We start from the raw sequence: 17752 nt of genomic DNA on the forward strand, positions 1-17752 counted from the left end.
CCTAATGTTCTCTGTGACGGTGCCAGTATTCTAACTTGGCAAAGGCCAAGTCCTCCATTTTACACCCCAATTAACGGCAGCCCATTCACCCCCCCACCCCCCCGGGACACTCTCACGTGTGGGAAGTGAGGCCCTAGAATGTGGGTTCTTTGTGGGATTTTATCCACCTCTATAAGGTCACCCCTCTGCCTCTTACACTCTGGGGGAAAAAAAAATCCATCCCCAAGCCCTCCAGTCCTGGTAATGTCCTCGTGAATCTTTTCCTGCCCCCCTCTCCAGCTTAATGGATGTAACGTTTAAGGATGTGGAAGCGTTGGAAAGGGTGCAGAGGTGATTTACCAGGATGCTGCCTGGTTTAGAGAGTGTGCATTATGAGGAGAGACTAAGGGAACTAGGGCTTTACTCTTTGGAGAGGAGGAGGATGAGAGGAGACATGATAGAGGAGTACAAAATATTAAGAGGAATAGACAGAGTGGACAGCCAGCGCCTCTTTCCCAGGGCACCAATGCTCAATACAAGAGGGCATGGCTTTCAAGTAATGGGCGGGAAGTTCAAGGGAGATATCAGAGGGAGGTATTTTACCCAGAGAGTGGTTGGGGCGTGGAATGCGCTGCCTGGGGCGGTGGTGGAGGCAGGTACATTGGTCAAGTTCAAGAGATTGCTAGATAAGCATATGGAGGAATTTGAAGTAGAGGGATATGTGGGAGGAAGGGTTTAGATAGTCTTAGGCGAGGTTTAAAAGTCGACACAACATTGTGGGCCAAAGGGCCTGTACTGTGCTGTACTGTTCTATGTTCTTAATGACATCCTTCCTGTAGCTGGGAGAGCAGTTATGCCAGGCTCTATCCAGGCACTGCTGAGGGAATAAGGTCTGCCTTTTGTGTTCATGTATCCAGTGTGATAAACCTATGATGGGGGCGCTGGGGACAGTGTTTACCCTGAAGCTGAGTTACGTAGGTTGGTACCTGTGAGTGAAGGGAAGGCAGTGAGGGGTATAGATGGGGTAGGCAGCAGAGCCTGGCCTCACAGCGGTGCCTGTGACCCCAGGGCTCCAGCTAAACCTGCCTTCTTGTTGGCCTTGTGGACCAGTCCCTGTTCCGAACCATCTCCAGTACCTCTCTTCCGTTCACTCTCCCCCCTCTCCCACTCACACTCCCCCCCACCACTCGCTCTTCCCCCCACTCGCTCCCCCTCAATCTCTCCCTCCCTCTCCCCCCTCCCCACTCTCTCTGCCACTCTCTCCCTCTCTCCCCCGTTACATTGACGGACTGCACTGTTGCTGTGCCCTGCACCCGCACAGAATCCACTTTTTCTCTCCACCACCCCCCCTGCCTGCTACCAACCCCACCCTGCTCTCAGACCCACACCGACCACCTCTGACGCTGCCTCGCCGAGGGGCACTTGCCTCCACCCCAGGAGGACACACTGTCCACTGCCGTTCTCCGTCACCCTCCGCCGAGACGCCCTCGACCTGCTGAGCCCCTCCTCCAGGACAGGGGTCCAAGGTTCACGTGGGGACCTCAGCTTGGGATGGTGGGTAAAATGGAGGATCGAGTAAACTATCGGCACCGTCACCAGGAGATATTGGGCTGGGGGGACATTCTTACGGCATGGGAGGGTGGTGTTGCCTGGGGGTTAGGGGGGGGGGTGGGGTTTGGAACCTGGAATATACTGCCGGGCGGGGGTGGGTGTGGAGGGGGGAGGCAGGGACTCTCACAGCGTTGGAGAAGTCCCTGGGTGGGCACTCGGATGGCCGAGGCAGCGAGGGGGTCGGACCCAGTGCCAGCGTGGGATCAGTGTCGATGGGTTCCTGGCGGTCAGCCTGGAAGTGGTGGGCCGAAGGGCCTGTTTCTGCGCTGGGGGAGGTCTCTGTCCCAGCCCCCTTCTGCTTCCCACTCTCTCCCCACCGTTCTCCTCCCATCTGCCTGCTCCATCTCTCTGCCGCTCTCTCTGTCTGCTGCTCTCTCACCCTCCCCCTGCTCCTCTCTTCCCCCTCAGTCCATCTCTCTCTCCCCCTCACTCCCCTATCTTTCTCCCCCTCTCTCCCCTCCCCTCTGTCTCCCCCGAACCCTCTCTCCCCCTCTCCCCCAATTCTCCCCCTCACTCTCCCTCTCCCCTTTCTCCCCGTCCCACTCTCCCCCTCCCCCTCCCCGAACCCCTCACTCCCCCTCACTCTCTCCCCTCACTCCCCCTCCCCTTCCTCCCCACCCTCCCTCACCTCCCATTCTCTCCCCTCACCCTCCCACACTGTCCCCCTCTCTCCCCCACTCTCTCCCTCCTCCACTCTTACCGTCCCTCCCACCCCTTATCTCTTCCCCCCATGCTCCCTCTCCCCCTCAGTCCCCCCTCTCTCCCTCACCCCCCTCTCTCCCCCTCAGTCCCCCCTCTCTCCTCACCCCCCCTCTCTCACCCTCATCCCCCCTCTCTCCCCCTCCCTCACTTCCCCAACTCACTCCCTCTCTCCCCCTCACTACACGGTCCCCCCACTCTCTCCCTCCTCCTCTCGCGCCCTCCCTCCCACCCCCTCTCCCCCTGGACCTCGTTCTGCGGCCTGGGAGCCTGTCTCCAGCGGCTGACGCTCCCGCGAAGCCCTGAGGCCGTTCGCAGAGCACGGCGGCAGCTCTGACTCAGCCGAGTCGAGTGATCCACTCTCCTGCCAGCCATGTCTGTCACATGAGGCAGTCTGTGAGACCGAGGGACAAGAGTGTGGGTGAGCGTTATCTGCTACTCGCCTGCACTGGGGGATAACCACTGGTGATCAGATATCGGAGCAGGCGCCCGTCACACAACACACCAGAAACACTTGCCCAGTTCTCTGGAGGTTTATAAAAGTTGCTGAGCCTCGAAGGGAGATTATCTCAGAGGTGGGGGTCACAGAGACGGGGAGGGGGTGTAGGGGAGGGAGAAGGGGTCACGGAGACAGGGAGGGGGTGTAGGGGAGGGGGAGTCACGGAGATGGGGAGGGGGTGTAGGGAAGGGAGGGGAGGGAGGGGTCAAAGGGTCGGGGAGGGGTGTAAGGGAGGGAGAGGGGGTCCCAGAGACGGGGAGGGGGTGTAGGGGCCGGAGGGGGGGGGGGGTCACAGAGACAGGGAGGGGTGTAGGGGCCATGGGTGGGGGTATGTGGGGGGATATCAAACCGCTGTCGTTGTTAAGCCAAGGGCTGGAGAAAGTCGGCAGACGCAGGGTGTGTGGGGTGGGGAGACTGACGGCTCTCAGCAGGTTCCGGGACCCTCGGTACCAGGGATACCAGGAGGGGCCCAGTTTCACAGTGGGGGAGGGGGGGGGGAGCTCCCTGGGACAAAGGAATCGTGGGGACGGGGACATCAAATGTCCTGTCTGCCACCGGAGGGGAGCGGAGACACACCCGACCAGTGTTGGCAACAAGCCCCTTGCTCTCCCTACCGAGGAAGCCTCCAGCACCAACCCCCCCAGATTAATCCCCCCCCTGCCCCCCCCAATGACTTCAGGCACCCACCAGACCCTCTCTCGACAGCATGCCACCCCCACTTCAGCTCTCTTCCTCTCCCGAGGAGCTCCCCTCGACCAATTGGGGTGAGTTGCAGGCAGACCACCCGCAGTCTTTTCCCTCCTGTAGGACCCTGCTGTGCACCCCTCCATTTTTTTCCCCTATTTATCAGGAGGGGACTAACTAGGAGGAGGGGGGACGAGCGTTGGGAGGAGGGGAGAGTGCTCAGGGGGGAGTGGGGAGCCCACAAAACGGGCAGGGACTAGGGAAGGGGGGGGGAGATGAAGGAAATTGATAGTCGTTTGCCCATGGGTGGGGTCAAGATTTCAGAGGACCTGCCCCCCACCTCTTTCCACGACAGAATCCCGGTGGGGAAGGGGCAACGCTGGCCCCCGCGCCCGTCCCGCGAATAACTGGGGCACCGGGCGAGGGAACCGAGAGACCAGCTCATTTCAGGCAGATCCGCGCCATCGTAAGCCCAGCCCAGAGGCAGGGAAGGCACACCAAGATCAGAAACCATGCAGATAATAATCTTTCAAAAGCCACCAACCTTGCAGAAGAAAGTCACCAAAGAGAGAGAGAGGGAGAAGATAAAAAAACAGCAGCCCTTGCGCAGCAGCCAAACTTGGCGATAGTCTCCCCAAGCGATCTCCTATCTATTGGTCCGTCGAGCCGAGGGAGAGAGCAGGTGATTGAACCCGCTGATACGTGAGCAATAGCTTTATGTTGGCCAGATCGCAAGTCAGAAAGGGGAGGCGAGGGGCGGTGGTTGGTGGGAGGCGGAGGGGAAGGGGGGGTGGTGGTGGGAGGAGAGAGGGAGAGAGAGAGAGAGAGAGAGGGAGAAAGAGAGAGAGAGAGAGTGTGAAGGGCTGTCAGTCCTCAAGTGCTCCGCCTCTTGCCGGCTGCCAATCCGAAGCCTCAGCCCCTCCGAGAGCGTCCTGGAGGCAGCGGGATGTCCCGGTCAGCACTGCCCAGCGCCCTGGCAGGTCCCACGGGGAGGGGGTGAGGTCCTCGAGCAGGCTGTGGGCCCCAGGGTTCCAATCTGATCTGACTGTGTGTCCTCGACTCCCCGCCGTCGACCTCTCGCCTCCTTTGCTGCTCGAGATTCTATCTCCCTCCGCCTTCAGAAAAACACTCAAAAGGCTCCCCACCCTCCACGGCCCTTCAAAGTCTCACCAGCAGAGCCTCAAAAGGGTTCTCCAGCCTCCAAGGGAAACTATTTTGCCCGGTCAGTGACTTACGTGGGGAGACCCCCTCCCACCCCGAACGTGTGGAGCAGGATCTGGGTTCCCACCTCTCCCCGGGATCGCCTCATTTCCCGGGCAGAGAGGGCATTCATATCACGGCTTTCAAAAGCCCTCGGTGTACAGCAAGATCCCACTCCTCCGGGTCCTTCTTCCGTTCAAGGGATGGGGGGGGGGGGAGGGGCCGAGCAAGCCTTGAACTGCCCGCCCCTAGTTGCCCTTGAGAAGCTGCCTCCTTGAACCACAGAGGTGTGGGTGTACACACGGCACTGTTCCGGGATTTTGCCCCGGCGACGGTGAAGGATCGGCGATTTATTTCCCAGTCCGTGTGGTGTGGGGCTTGGAGGGCAACTTCCGGGGGGGTGTTCCCCGTGCCTCTGCGGCCCTTCTCCTTCCAGCCGGTGGAGGTGGTGGGTTTGGAAGGTGCTGTCCGAGGACTCTTGGTGAGTTGCTGTAGTGCGTCCTGTAGATGGTGCAAACTGCTGCCACTGTGCGTTGGTGGTGGGGTGAGTGAGTGAACGACCGTGGGTGGGGTGCCTGGCAAGTGGGCTGCTGTGTCCTGGATAGTGTCAAGCTTCTGGAGTGTTGTTGAAGCTGCCCTCACCCACAATCCTGACTTGTAGATGGGGGAAAGGTAATGTGGCGGATGTGGAGTGCATGGACTAACTCCACCCAGGCAAGTGGGGAGTGTCCCGTCACACTCCTGACGTGTAGATGGGGGAGAGGTAATGTGGCGGATGTGGAGTGCATGGACTAACTCCACCCAGGCAAGTAGGGAGTGTCCCATCACAATCCTGACTTGTAGATGGGGGGGAGGTAATGTGGAGTGCAGGGACTAACTCCACCCAGGCAAGCAGGGAGTGTCCCATCACAATCCTGACTTGTAGATGGGGGAGAGGTAATGTGGCAGATGTGGAGTGCATGGACTAACTCCACCCAGGCAAGTGGGGAGTGTCCCGTCACACTCCCGACTCGTGCCTTGTAGATGGTGAGGAGTTACAAGGCAAGTCACTCGCTGCAGGGTTCCAAGCCCCTGACCTGCTCTTGTAGCCACATTGTGGATATGGGATCCCCCCCAGGTGACAACAAAGCAATGTTGACCAGATAAGCTATTTTAGCAATGTGTGGAGAGGAAAAACCACTGGCAGAAAATGCATCAGCTCCACCCGGCAACAGTACGACAGAATGTCGAGTCACACAGCATGGAAACAGACCCTTTGGCCCAACATGTCCATGCCAACTGTGTGGCCCAACGAGCTGGTCCCATCTGCCTGCGTTTGGCCCACAGCCCTCTAAACCTCTCCTCTCCCATGGACTTATCTAGATGGCTTTTCAACGTTGCTAATAGAACATAGAACACTACAGCACAGTACAGGCCCTTCGGCCCACGATGTTGTGCCAACATTTTATCCTGCTCTAAGATCTATCTAACCCTTCCCTCCCACACAGCCCACCATTTCTCTATCATTCACGTGTCTATCTAAGAGTCTCTTAAATGTCCCTAATGTATCTGCCCCCACAACCTCTGCAGGCAGTGCGTTCCACGCATCCACCACTCTCTGTGTAAAAAACTTACCCCTGACATCCCTTATACCTTCCTCCAGTCACCTTAAAATTATGTCCCCTCATGTTAGCCATTGTTGCCCTGGGAAAAAGTCTCTGACTGTCCACTCGATCTATGCCTCTTATCATCTTGTACACCTCTATCAAGTCACCTCTCATCCTCCTCCTCTCCAAAGAGAAAAGCCCTAGCTCACTCAACCTATCCTCATAAGACATGCTCTCCAATCCAGGCAGCATCCTGGTAAATCTCCTCTGCACCCTCTCTAAAGCTTCCACATCCTTCCTATAATGAGGCGACCAGAACTGAACACAATACTCCAAGTGTGGTCTGACCAGAGCTCTATAGAGCTGCAACATCACCTCACGGCTCTTGAACTCAATACCCCGACTAATGAAGGCCAACACTCCATACGCCTTCTTAACAACCCCATCGACCTGCGTGGCAACAATGTGCCCGCCTCAACCACTATTTCTGGCAGCTCATTGCCCTCTGCGTGAAGAAGCCGCCCCCAATGTCTCTTTTAGATCTCACACCTCTGATCTCAAACCTACGCCCTCTTATTTTTAGCTACCCCCCTCCCTGGGGAACAAGACTGTGTGCCTTTACCCTGTCTACCCCTCATGATCTTATACACCTCTATCAGGTCACCCCTCAATCTCCTATGTTCCAGGGAATAAACTCCTAGTCTACGCAACTCCTCCTTGTAACTCAGGCCCCCGAGTCCAGGCAACGTCCTGGTAAACCTTTTCTGCACTCTTTCTAGTTTAGTAACGACTTTCTTATGACAGGGCGACCAACACCACACACAGAAGGGTTCTCAGTCTGACGGCTCTGACAGCGCAGTGCTCCCTCTGTGCTGCGCAAGGGAGGAGATGAGATTGTCGGCTTGAAGCAGAGGCTGGAAGCTTCAGTCACCGTCGACCCTCTGCAAGAGCGATCCCACCAGGTCGGGCTGCAAGAACCGTGGCTGCTAGTGCAGCCCCCCTTTGCGTATCTGAAGGGGCTGCTGCTCAAGTTCCGGCAGCACTTCAGCCCGACACTGCTGATCTACGGTCACCCGGTGCGGCGGGGAGGGGGGCAGATCGCGCGGGGGATCTCCTGGTGGGTCTTCTCCTGGGTCCGGCCAAGCTGGCCGTCCACGGGTCCCGGCGGTGAATGGCTGAGGGTTCAGGCCAGTCCGCTTGCCTGCCTGTCTTCTGTGCACACGTCTGCACACGGGTGTCCTTGGAGAGGGAGCAGGCGGTCTCCGCGGGCACCCTGGTTGAGTTCCGCGCTCGGTAGGCCCCTCAGGGGATCGCGCGTGTCGTGGACGGTGAGAATGCGATTCTTCCCTGAAGTGTTGCGTGTGCGTTTAGCGGGCGTTGTGTTGTGTGTGCGTTTCGCTGGTGTTTAGTTAGCATTGTTTTGCTGTAGTTCTGTAGATGCTTCATTTATTTTGTGTCTTCTGTATCAGTTGTAGTGTATTGGCACTGGTTGTCCTTTTGTAGTGCTTTTAGTTAATAAACATTTATATTAAAAAAAACCATGGCTGCTGGGTTTAACTCTGGAACTCCCTCCCCAGCACCACCTCACGACAGATGACAGGAAACTTCTACAGAGGTAGATATAACTAACGGACGTGGATTTAGAGGGAAGGGGGACCTTTCTCACCCAGGGAGCGGTGAGTAGCTGGAACGCATGGCCTGAGAGAGTGGTAGCAGCAGAGTCACTGAAGGAATGTAAGAAGCGTCGAGATGGGCCCTTGCCTATCTGATGCTCTGTGCCTGTGATGCTGCTGCAAGTAAGTTTTTCACTGCACTTGTGCACACACGGACTTGGGGCTCACCCCCACCTTCCCAGAGGCGATTCGGGATGGGTAATAAACCGATCCCAAGAACGAACGGAAATATTTTTCATTGAATGTTGAGCAGGAGCCCCATCCTGGTTAGAAGAGCAGCACTTGTAACGGATGGGATACTCCTTGATACATAAAATTAACTCCTGACGCACACGGCAGTGCTCGTCACCACCATAGGAAGGCGGAGCAGTCACACACAGAACGTACGGCACAGGAACAGGCCCTTCGGCCCACGGTGTTGCGCCGAACTGATTAAACCGGTCACTAAACGCCTCACTGAACTAATCCCTGGACTCTGTCTTTACCTCTCACTGCCTTGGTGAAGCAGTTGGCATAATTAAAGACCCCACCCACCCGGGTCATTCTCTCTTCTCTCCTCTTCCATTGGGTGGAAGATACAGGAGCCTCAGGGCACGTACCACCAGACTCAAGGACAGCTTCTACCCCACTGTGATAAGATATTGAACGGTTCCCTTATACGATGAGATGGACTCTGACCTCATGACCTACCTTGTTGTGACCTTGCACCTTCTTGCACTGCACTTTCTCTGTGACTGTGACACTTTACTCTGTACTGTTATTGTTTTTACCTGTACTACATCAATGCACTCTGTACTAACTCAATGTAACTGCACTGTGCAATGAATTGACCTGTACGATCGGTATGCAGGACAAGTTTTTCACTGTACAAGTGACAATAATAAACCAATACCAGCACGAGCAGGGCCAAAGAGCCTGTTTCCACGCTGTGTGACTTTAAGAGAGTCTCGATGGCTCAAGGACTTGCCAGAGAAAAACGTTTGGCCTCTAAGGAGGGCAGAGCCTTATTTTTTAACCAGTGGTTCCCGGTTCGAGGTTGTCCCACAGGAAGAAACATCACCTCCATGCCCAAGCTGACACGTCACTTCAGAACCTTACGGTCTGCTGGTGGCCGCCACCAGACACACACACACACACACACACACACACACACACACACACACACACACACACACACACACACACACACACACACACACACACACACACACACACACACACGTTCCTCTGCACACTCATTCACCAGCCTCGAGATGAGGGCAGGGCCACAACGTTGTGCTGAACTAATTAAGCTAATGACAACTAATCTCTTCTGCCTGCGCAACACCCATATCCCTCCATTCTCTGCGCATCCACATGCCTGTGTAACAGCCTCTATCATATCTGCCCCCACCCCCAACCCTGGCAGCACATTCCAGGCACCCACCGCTCTCTGTGTAAAATAACTCGCCCCACACATCTCCCTTGAATTTCCACCCCCCTCGCCTTAAATATTAGACATTTCAACCCAGAAGATACCGGCTGCCTACCCTATCTTTGCTTCTCATGATTTTATAAACTTCCATCAGGTCTCCCCTCAGCCTCCGACGCTCTGGAGAAAAGGTACCTCCGAGAGAGGCACAGACCTCTTCTCTCGGACAGCCGAGGATCTCTGGGGTCCTGAGGGAGCTCGAGCACGAGGCAGAGACGGGAGAGGTTTTGGATACCGGGAGTGGGACTGGATTGTCTCCATGGGATCAGTTCTTGCGGGATAAACTCCTCTTGGGAATTAGCCCAGGAGAATTCCGAACTGGGTCGGATCACACCTTACCGAGCTCAGCACAAGAGTCCCGGGAAGTTGGACACTGCGGTCCCCACCCACTCAGCATAATGGAGGCTCTTCAGCCCATCGAGGCTGTACTGTCCTCTTGAAAGAGCTAGCCCGCCTCCTGCTCCCCAGAGGCCTGCAGGTTTGTTTCCCTTTCCATTGGGACGGCACAGTGTGGTGAATGAAGGGAGTTGTTGCCTCAAAGCTCCGGAGACCCGGGTTCGATCCTGACTTCCGGCACTGTGTGTGTGTGTGTGTGTGTGTGTGTGTTAAAGTGTGTGTGTGTGTGTGTGTGTGTGTGTGTGTGTGTGTGTGTGTTAAAGTGTGTGTGTGTGTGTGTGTGTTAAAGTGTGTGTGTGTGTGTGTGTGTAAGGTTGATGGTTGGCAGGGATTCGATGGGCTGAAGGGCCTTTTTCCATGCTCTACCTCTCCCTGATTTCTTTGCTGAGTCTGCCCTCTCACTGTGGAGAGACACTCCTCCTCTTCCCCAAAGTATCCTGACTGGTTGCATCACGGTCTGGGACGGAAATTCGAATGCACAGGAACGTAAGAAGCTGCAGAGAGTAGTGGACTCAGCCCAATACATCACGGGCACATCCCTCCCCACCATCGGGAGTATCTACAGGAGGTGCTGCCTCAAGGAGGCAACGTCCATCATCAAAGATCCCCACCATCCGGGCCATGCCATCTTCTCACAGCTCCCATCAGGCAGGAGGTACAGAAGCCTGAAGTCCCCACACCACCAGGTTCAGGAACAGCGACTTCCCTTCAACCATTCGGTTCTTGAACTGACTGGTACAACCCTAGTCACTGCCTCAGTACAGCAATACTGGGACCACTTTGCACTACAGTGGACTGTGCTTTTCTTTGTTCTAATTGTGTTCTTTCTTATAAAATTTGGTATAATTTATATTTTTCTTGTGAATGCTGCTTATCTGATGCTCTGTGCCTGTGATGCTGCAGGTAAGTTTTTCATTGCACCTGTGCACACATGGATGTGTATCTGACAATAGACTTGACTTTGACATATCCTTGATCCATGGTCCTCTCCAACCTGATGAACCTTTGCCAATTTAAATTGGTAAATTGGTTTATTATTGTCACATGTACTGAGGTACAGTGAAAAACTTTGTTCTGCATGCCGTCCATACAGATCATTTCATGACAACAGTGCATTGAGGTAGTACAAGGGAGACAATAATAGAATACAGAATAAAGTGTTACAGTTACAGAGAAAGTGCAGTGCAGGCAGACAATAAGGTGCAAGAGCCACGACGAGGTAGATTGTGAGGTCAAGAGTCCATCTTATTGTGCTAGGGGACCGTTCAATACTCTCAGCAGGATAGAAGCTGTCCTTGAGCCTGGTGGTATGTGCTTTCGGGCTTTTGTATCTTCTGCCCAATGGGGGGGGGGGGGTCTTTGATTATACCGGCTGCTTTACCGAGGCAGCGGGAAGTGTGGACAACATACTGCATCCAACATCCCTGTGACTTTCAGCACCTCTATGAGACCTCCCCTTTCCCCTTCCCCGCCGTAAGGGGGTCAAACCCAGCCCCTCCTCGTCCCAGGACTTCTCCTCCACACCCATCCTCGAGGCTCAGGCAACCCAATCTGCAGGGAATGATATTCCCACACCGTAGCTCGTCCACGCTCTCCCAAACTAAAGCATTCAGTGTTTTAAAGTCGGGCTTACCGGGAAGCGCTCGAGATAGTCTGCTGCTCCTCGAACCTCGCCGGCTGCCATCTCCATCAGTGTACGTTGGAGGCCTTCGGGGCCGCGTCATCGATGGGAGCAGAGGGAGGGAGGGAAGGCAAGGAGCAGTTGTCTGCTGATTCCGGACCGGGGCTCGACAGGCTGAAAGGCAAACGGAAAGGAGCGGCTGTTACGGATGTCACTGGGATTGCAGGTCCATTCCTACCTCTGCCGAGGTGCAGGCAAAAGCTGGGAGCCGTACACGAAGGGTTGGTTACAATCGGGGGTGGGGGGGGCTACTGAGAACTTAACGGAGAGGACACGAGCACTGACAGTGTGGAACTCCCTCATCGCAGTCTTTCCCTCCCGCACTGCCCCTCCCGTGGCACTCCCTCCTCACCGCCCCTCCCACAGTGCGGCGCCTCCTCCTCACCACCCCTCCCGCAGTGTGGCACTCCCTCCTCACTGCCCCTCCCGCAGTGTGGCACTCCCTCCTCACTGCTCCTCCCGCAGTGTGGCACTCCCTCCTCGCCGCCCCTCCCGCAGTGTGGCACTCCCTCCTCGCCGCCCCTCCCGCAGTGTGGCACTCCCTCCTCACTGCCCCTCCCGCAGTGTGGCACTCCCTCCTCACTGCCCCTCCCGCAGTGTGGCACTCCCTCCTCGCCGCCCCTCCCACAGTGTGGCACTCCCTCCTCGCCGCCCCTCCCGCAGTGTGGCACTCCCTCCTCACCGTCCTTCCTGCACCTTGACGCTCCCTCCTCGTTGCCCCTCCTGCGGCGCGGTGTTCCCTCCTTGCCGCTGAGGGAGCGCTGCATTGTTGGACACACGGTGCTGAGGGAGCGCTGCATTGTTGGACACACGGTGCTGAGGGTGCGCTGCATTGTTGGACACGGTGCTGAGGGAGTGCTGCACTGTTGCACACAGTGCAATGGGAGTGCTGCATTGTTGGACACATGGTGCTGAGGGAGCACTGCACTGTTGGACACAGTGCTGAGGGAGCGCTGCACTGTTGGACACAGTGCTGAGGGAGCGCTGCACTGTTGGACACACAGTGCTGAGGGAGCGCTGCACTGTTGGACACACAGTGCTGAGGGAGCACTGCACTGTTGGACACACCGTGCTGAGGGAGCACTGCACTGTTGGACACTGTGCTGAGGGAGCACTGCACTGTTGGACACAGTGCTGAGGGAGCACTGCACTGTTGGACACACAGTGCTGAGGGAGTGCTGCACTGTTGGACACGGTGCTGAGGGAGCGCTGCACTGTTGCACACACGGTGCTGAGGGAGTGCTGCACTGTTGGACACGGTCCTGAGGGAGTGCTGCACTGTTGCATACCGTGCTGAGGGAGTGCTGCACTGTTGGACACACAGTGCTGAGGGAGCGCTGCACTGTTGGACACACAGTGCTGAGGGAGCGCTGCACTGTTGGACACAGTGCTGAGGGAGTGCTGCACTGTTGCACAAGGTGCTGAGGGAGTGCTGCATTGTTGGACACACTGTGCTGACGGAGCGCTGCACTGTTGGACACACATTGCTGAGGGAGCGCTGCACTGTTGGACACACAGTGCTGAAGGAGCACTGCACTGTTGGACACACATTGCTGAGGCAGCGCTGCACTGTTGGACACGGTGCTGAGGGAGCACTGCACTGTTGGACACACAGTGCTGAGGGAGCGCTGCACTGTTGCACATGGTGCTGAGGGAGTGCTGCATTGTTGGACACACTGTGCTGACGGAGCGCTGCACTGTTGGACACACATTGCTGAGGGAGCGCTGCACTGTTGGACACACCGTGCTGAGGGAGCACTGCACTGTTGGACACTGTGCTGAGGGAGCACTGCACTGTTGGACACAGTGCTGAGGGAGCACTGCACTGTTGGACACACAGTGCTGAGGGAGCGCTGCACTGTTGGACACGGTGCTGAGGGAGCGCTGCACTGTTGCACACACGGTGCTGAGGGAGTGCTGCACTGTTGCATACCGTGCTGAGGGAGTGCTGCACTGTTGGACACACAGTGCTGAGGGAGCGCTGCACTGTTGGACACACAGTGCTGAGGGAGCGCTGCACTGTTGGACACAGTGCTGAGGGAGCACTGCACTGTTGCACATGGTGCTGAGGGAGTGTTGCATTGTTGGACACACTGTGCTGACGGAGCGCTGCACTGTTGGACACACATTGCTGAGGGAGCGCTGCACTGTTGGACACACAGTGCTGAAGGAGCACTGCACTGTTGGACACACATTGCTGAGGCAGCGCTGCACTGTTGGACACGGTGCTGAGGCAGCGCTGCACTGTTGGACACACAGTGCTGAGGGAGCGCTGCACTGTTGGACACACAGTGCTGAGGGAGCGCTGCACTGTTGGACACAGTGCTGAGGGAGCGCTGCACTGTTGCACATGGTGCTGAGGGAGTGCTGCATTGTTGGACACACTGTGCTGACGGAGCGCTGCACTGTTGGATACACATTGCTGAGGGAGCACAACACTGTTGGACACACATTGCTGAGGCAGCGCTGCACTGTTGGACACGGTGCTGAGGGAGCACTGCACTGTTGGACACGGTGCTGAGGGAGCACTGCACTGTTGGACACAGTGCTGAGGGAGCACTGCACTGTTGGACACACATTGCTGAGGCAGCGCTGCACTGTTGGACACAGTGCTGAGGCAGCGCTGCACTGTTGGACACAGTGCTGAGGGAGCACTGCACTGTTGGACACACAGTGCTGAGGGAGCGCTGCACTGTTGCACATGGTGCTGAGGGAGTGCTGCATTGTTGGACACACTGTGCTGACGGAGCGCTGCACTGTTGGACACACATTGCTGAGGGAGCGCTGCACTGTTGGACACAGTGCTGAAGGAGCACTGCACTGTTGCACATGGTGCTGAGGGAGCACTGCACTGTTGGACACACAGTGCTGAGGGAGCGCTGCACTGTTGCACATGGTGCTGAGGGAGTGCTGCATTGTTGGACACACTGTGCTGACGGAGCGCTGCACTGTTGGACACACATTGCTGAGGGAGCGCTGCACTGTTGGACACAGTGCTGAAGGAGCACTGCACTGTTGGACACACATTGCTGAGGCAGCGCTGCACTGTTGGACACGGTGCTGAGGGAGCACTGCACTGTTGGACGGTGCTGAGGCAGCACTGCACTGTTGGACACACAGTGCTGAAGGAGGCCACCTGAGGCCTCAATACCAAGGGGTCACTGCCACACCGGTGAGCACAACCCCTGGTTCGATTCCCCCCCCTCCCGCCACACTGCCCTCCCCCACTTCCACAGCCCCCCTCCTCGCCCCACCAACCACCCCCCCCCCCCAAACACAGGCCAAGACTCCCCCCCAAGAGCTACAGGGACCCAAACAAGTCTCCCTTTAAAAGAAAAGAGTCGTTAAAGCAGAATCTAGAACGAATGACTGGCTTGACCGCAAGGGAGACTGTGTGACGGTTGGGCTGGGACTGTGGTGACGGAAGGTGATGGTATCATTTATTAAGTTGGATAAAGTTTGTATCTACGCCTCCCCCCTCCCCCCCCCAGCAAAGAAAAATATTAGTCAACTGCTGGTGGCCTCGTGCTGCCTCTGCAATCGGCCCCGCCAAACTTTCCTTATAATCTAGTGAGCAGCTTGTGCCAAATGGTGCCTGCCTTGTTGTCCAGTGACAAAGCCACCCATCTCCATTTAACTGTTTCTCACTGATAAGGGTGTTATCTGATGGCAGGCAGTAATTGGGTCATAGAGGCACAGAAATCTGAACAGTCGTTTTCCCTTTGGCAGGGGAGAGGCAGCGAATGTTAACCCCCCTCGCCGGCTGCCGCTCAGAGCAGCCTCTGTGGCGCGTCGGTTGCGCCCCGCCGACCCCGCTGGGGGGTGGGGGTGGGGTGGGGGGGAGGCTGGTTCCGCAGTGCTGAGGGAGGGGCAGTGGTGAGAGGAGGGAGGGACCGCCGCAGCGTGCTGAGGACACCGATGAATCCCTCCCCCTCCCGCCAACCCCAGTCAGGGGTCACGGGGAAAAGGGGGACCTCTCGGCCACACTGCCACCTTCCAGGATCTTGCTGTGTGCCAGCCGGAGCACCCCCTTCCCCCCACCCCCCAAAGTCTCCCACCGCGAACTCAGCTCCAAGGTCCTCGTTGGGACGCCACAGGGTGTGGAACGTCACTTGGTCAGTAGGGGGTTGGTGGGGTGGGGGTGGGGGAGGACAAATCCTTCTTGCCGATTGGTGGGACCGGGAGAGACACCACCCCCCCCCCACCCCCGCCGACCTAGGGCGGGGTGCCCCGGGGGTGTGTGGCTGCCCCCGCTCGGGAAGGAGTGAAGGACCTCGTCCCCAAGACAAAGAAGGGTGGGAGCTCCCGAAGCAAGCAGCAGCCCCCAGCAGTCATGGTCCCCTTCAGATCTCGGCTTCCCCAAGCATCTGCCTTGTCCGGTTGATAATACCGCACCCGCCCCCCCAAGCACCTCTCCCCTCCACAGCTCCCCCACCCCCCCAGACTTGGGGATGTCTGAAGATTCAGCGCCCTCATCCAGGCCTCAGAATAAGATCCCCGGGGTTATGCCCTCTCGTAGGTAAAGGTCACCTCGCCAGATCCATAGAACAATAGAACACTACAGCACAGAAAACAGGCCATTCGGCCCTTCTAGTCTGTGCTGAAACTTTATTCCCATTGACCTGCACCCAGTCCATAACCCTCCAGACCTCTCCCGTCCATGTATCTATCCAATTTATTCTTAAAACTTAAGAGTGAGCCCGCATTTACCAGGTCAGGTGGCAGCCCGTTCCACACTCCCACCACCCTCGAGTGAAGAAGATCCCCCTAATGTTCCCCCTAAAATCCCGGAGCCCCTGACTCAATCTCTGACTGTCGGACATCTTATGACTGGACCTTTTCAACTCTGCCTCGAATGCGCTGGTGTCCTTTCTTAGAGAGAGAAAAACCGATACACTGTGCTCCAAGCATGGTCTCATGAGGAAACGGGAACAGGAGAAGGCCCCTGGGCCCTTCCAGCTTGCCCCGCCATTCAACCATTCGAAGGTTGGATGTGTTGTGGATAGTGTGGAGGGCTGTCAGAGGTTACAGCAGGGCATAGATAGGATGCAAAACTGGGCTGAGAAGTGGCAGATGCAGTTCAACCCAGATAAGTGTGAAGTGGTTCATTTTGGTCAGTCAAATATGATGGCAGAGTATAGTATTAATGGTAAGACCCTTGGCAGTGTGGAGGATCAGAGAGATCTTGGGGTCCGAGTCCACAGGACGCTCAAAGCAGCTGCGCAGGTTGACTCTGTGGTTAGGAAGGCATACGGTGTATTGTCCTTCATCAATTGTGGAATTGAATTTATGAGCTGAGAGGTAATGTTGCAGCTGTATAGGACCCTGGTCAGACCCCACTTGGAGTACTGTGCTCAGTTCTGGTCACCTCACTACAGGAAGGATGTGGAAGCCATAGAGAGGGTGCAGAGGAGATTTACAAGGATGCTGCCTGGATTGGGGAGCATGCCTTATGAAAGCAGGTTGAGGGAACTCGGCCTTTTCTGCTTGGAGCGACGGAGGATGAGGGGGGACCTGATAGAGGTGTATAAGATGATGAGAGGCATTGATCGTGTGGATAGTCAGGCTTTTTCCCAGGGCTGAAACGGTTGCCGCAAGAGGACACAGGTTTAAGGTGCTGGGGAGTAGGTACAGAGGAGATGTCAGGGGTAAGTTTTTTACTCAGAGAGTGGTGAGTGCGGGGAATGGGCTGCCGGCAACGGTGGTGGAGATGGATACAATAGGGTCTTTTAAGAGACTTTTGGATAGGTACATGGAGCTGAGAAAAATAGAGGGCTGTGGGTAAGCCTAGTAATTTCTAACGTAGGGACATGTTCAGCACAGCTTTGTGGGCCGAAGGGCCTGAATTGTGCTGTAGGTTTTCTATGTAACCCCACCGTGGTTGATCTGCCCCAGGCTGTGTTTGCCCTCTTTCCCCATTGCCCTCAATCTACCGGTCGTCTAGAAGGGGTACCTGCCTCCACTTTGTGTCCGCACCGCACCAACCCCCACCACCAGCCCCCCCCCCCCCCCCCCGTGATCCGGCCTCCACACCCTTAGGGGAGGCAGAGAATTCTGCAGGTTCACCCGCCCCCTCCTCATCTCAGCCGGGAAGAGACGTCCCTTTGTTCCGAGGCTCCTCGACTCCCCTGGAGACTCGAGGAGAAATTTCTGCGTAGCTCGGTTTGAAATGGCTGGTTCCTCTTCCTCAAACTGCTCTCCCACCGGTGGAAATGTAAGACATGGGAGCAGAATTAGGCCGTTCAGCCCATCGAGTCTGTTCTGCTTTTTGAT

General features: G+C 56.6%; 2 protein-coding genes across 3 annotated transcripts in view; both read right to left on the bottom strand.

Annotated features, from left to right (window-relative positions):
- The window catches only part of LOC127566603 (GATA-binding factor 2-like), a 37256-nt gene extending 33092 nt beyond the window's left edge, over window positions 1–4164 (bottom strand). Inside the window, exon 1 of the mRNA XM_052009094.1 lies at window positions 4017–4164. The gene's annotated coding sequence lies outside the window, so the exon portion shown is untranslated. The remainder of the gene's footprint in view (window positions 1–4016) is intronic.
- Window positions 1–17752, bottom strand: part of cdk20 (cyclin-dependent kinase 20) — a 64012-nt gene that overhangs the window by 14774 nt on the left and 31486 nt on the right. For both annotated transcript variants that reach the window (XM_052009101.1, XM_052009102.1), the window contains one exon: window positions 11432–11593. In XM_052009101.1, the coding sequence (XP_051865061.1) occupies window positions 11488–11593 (106 nt within the window). In that variant the 3' untranslated portion in view covers window positions 11432–11487. The remainder of the gene's footprint in view (window positions 1–11431; window positions 11594–17752) is intronic.

The sequence above is a fragment of the Pristis pectinata genome, chromosome 43, assembly GCF_009764475.1.
Source record: "Pristis pectinata isolate sPriPec2 chromosome 43, sPriPec2.1.pri, whole genome shotgun sequence".
NCBI classification, from domain to species: domain Eukaryota; kingdom Metazoa; phylum Chordata; class Chondrichthyes; order Rhinopristiformes; family Pristidae; genus Pristis; species Pristis pectinata.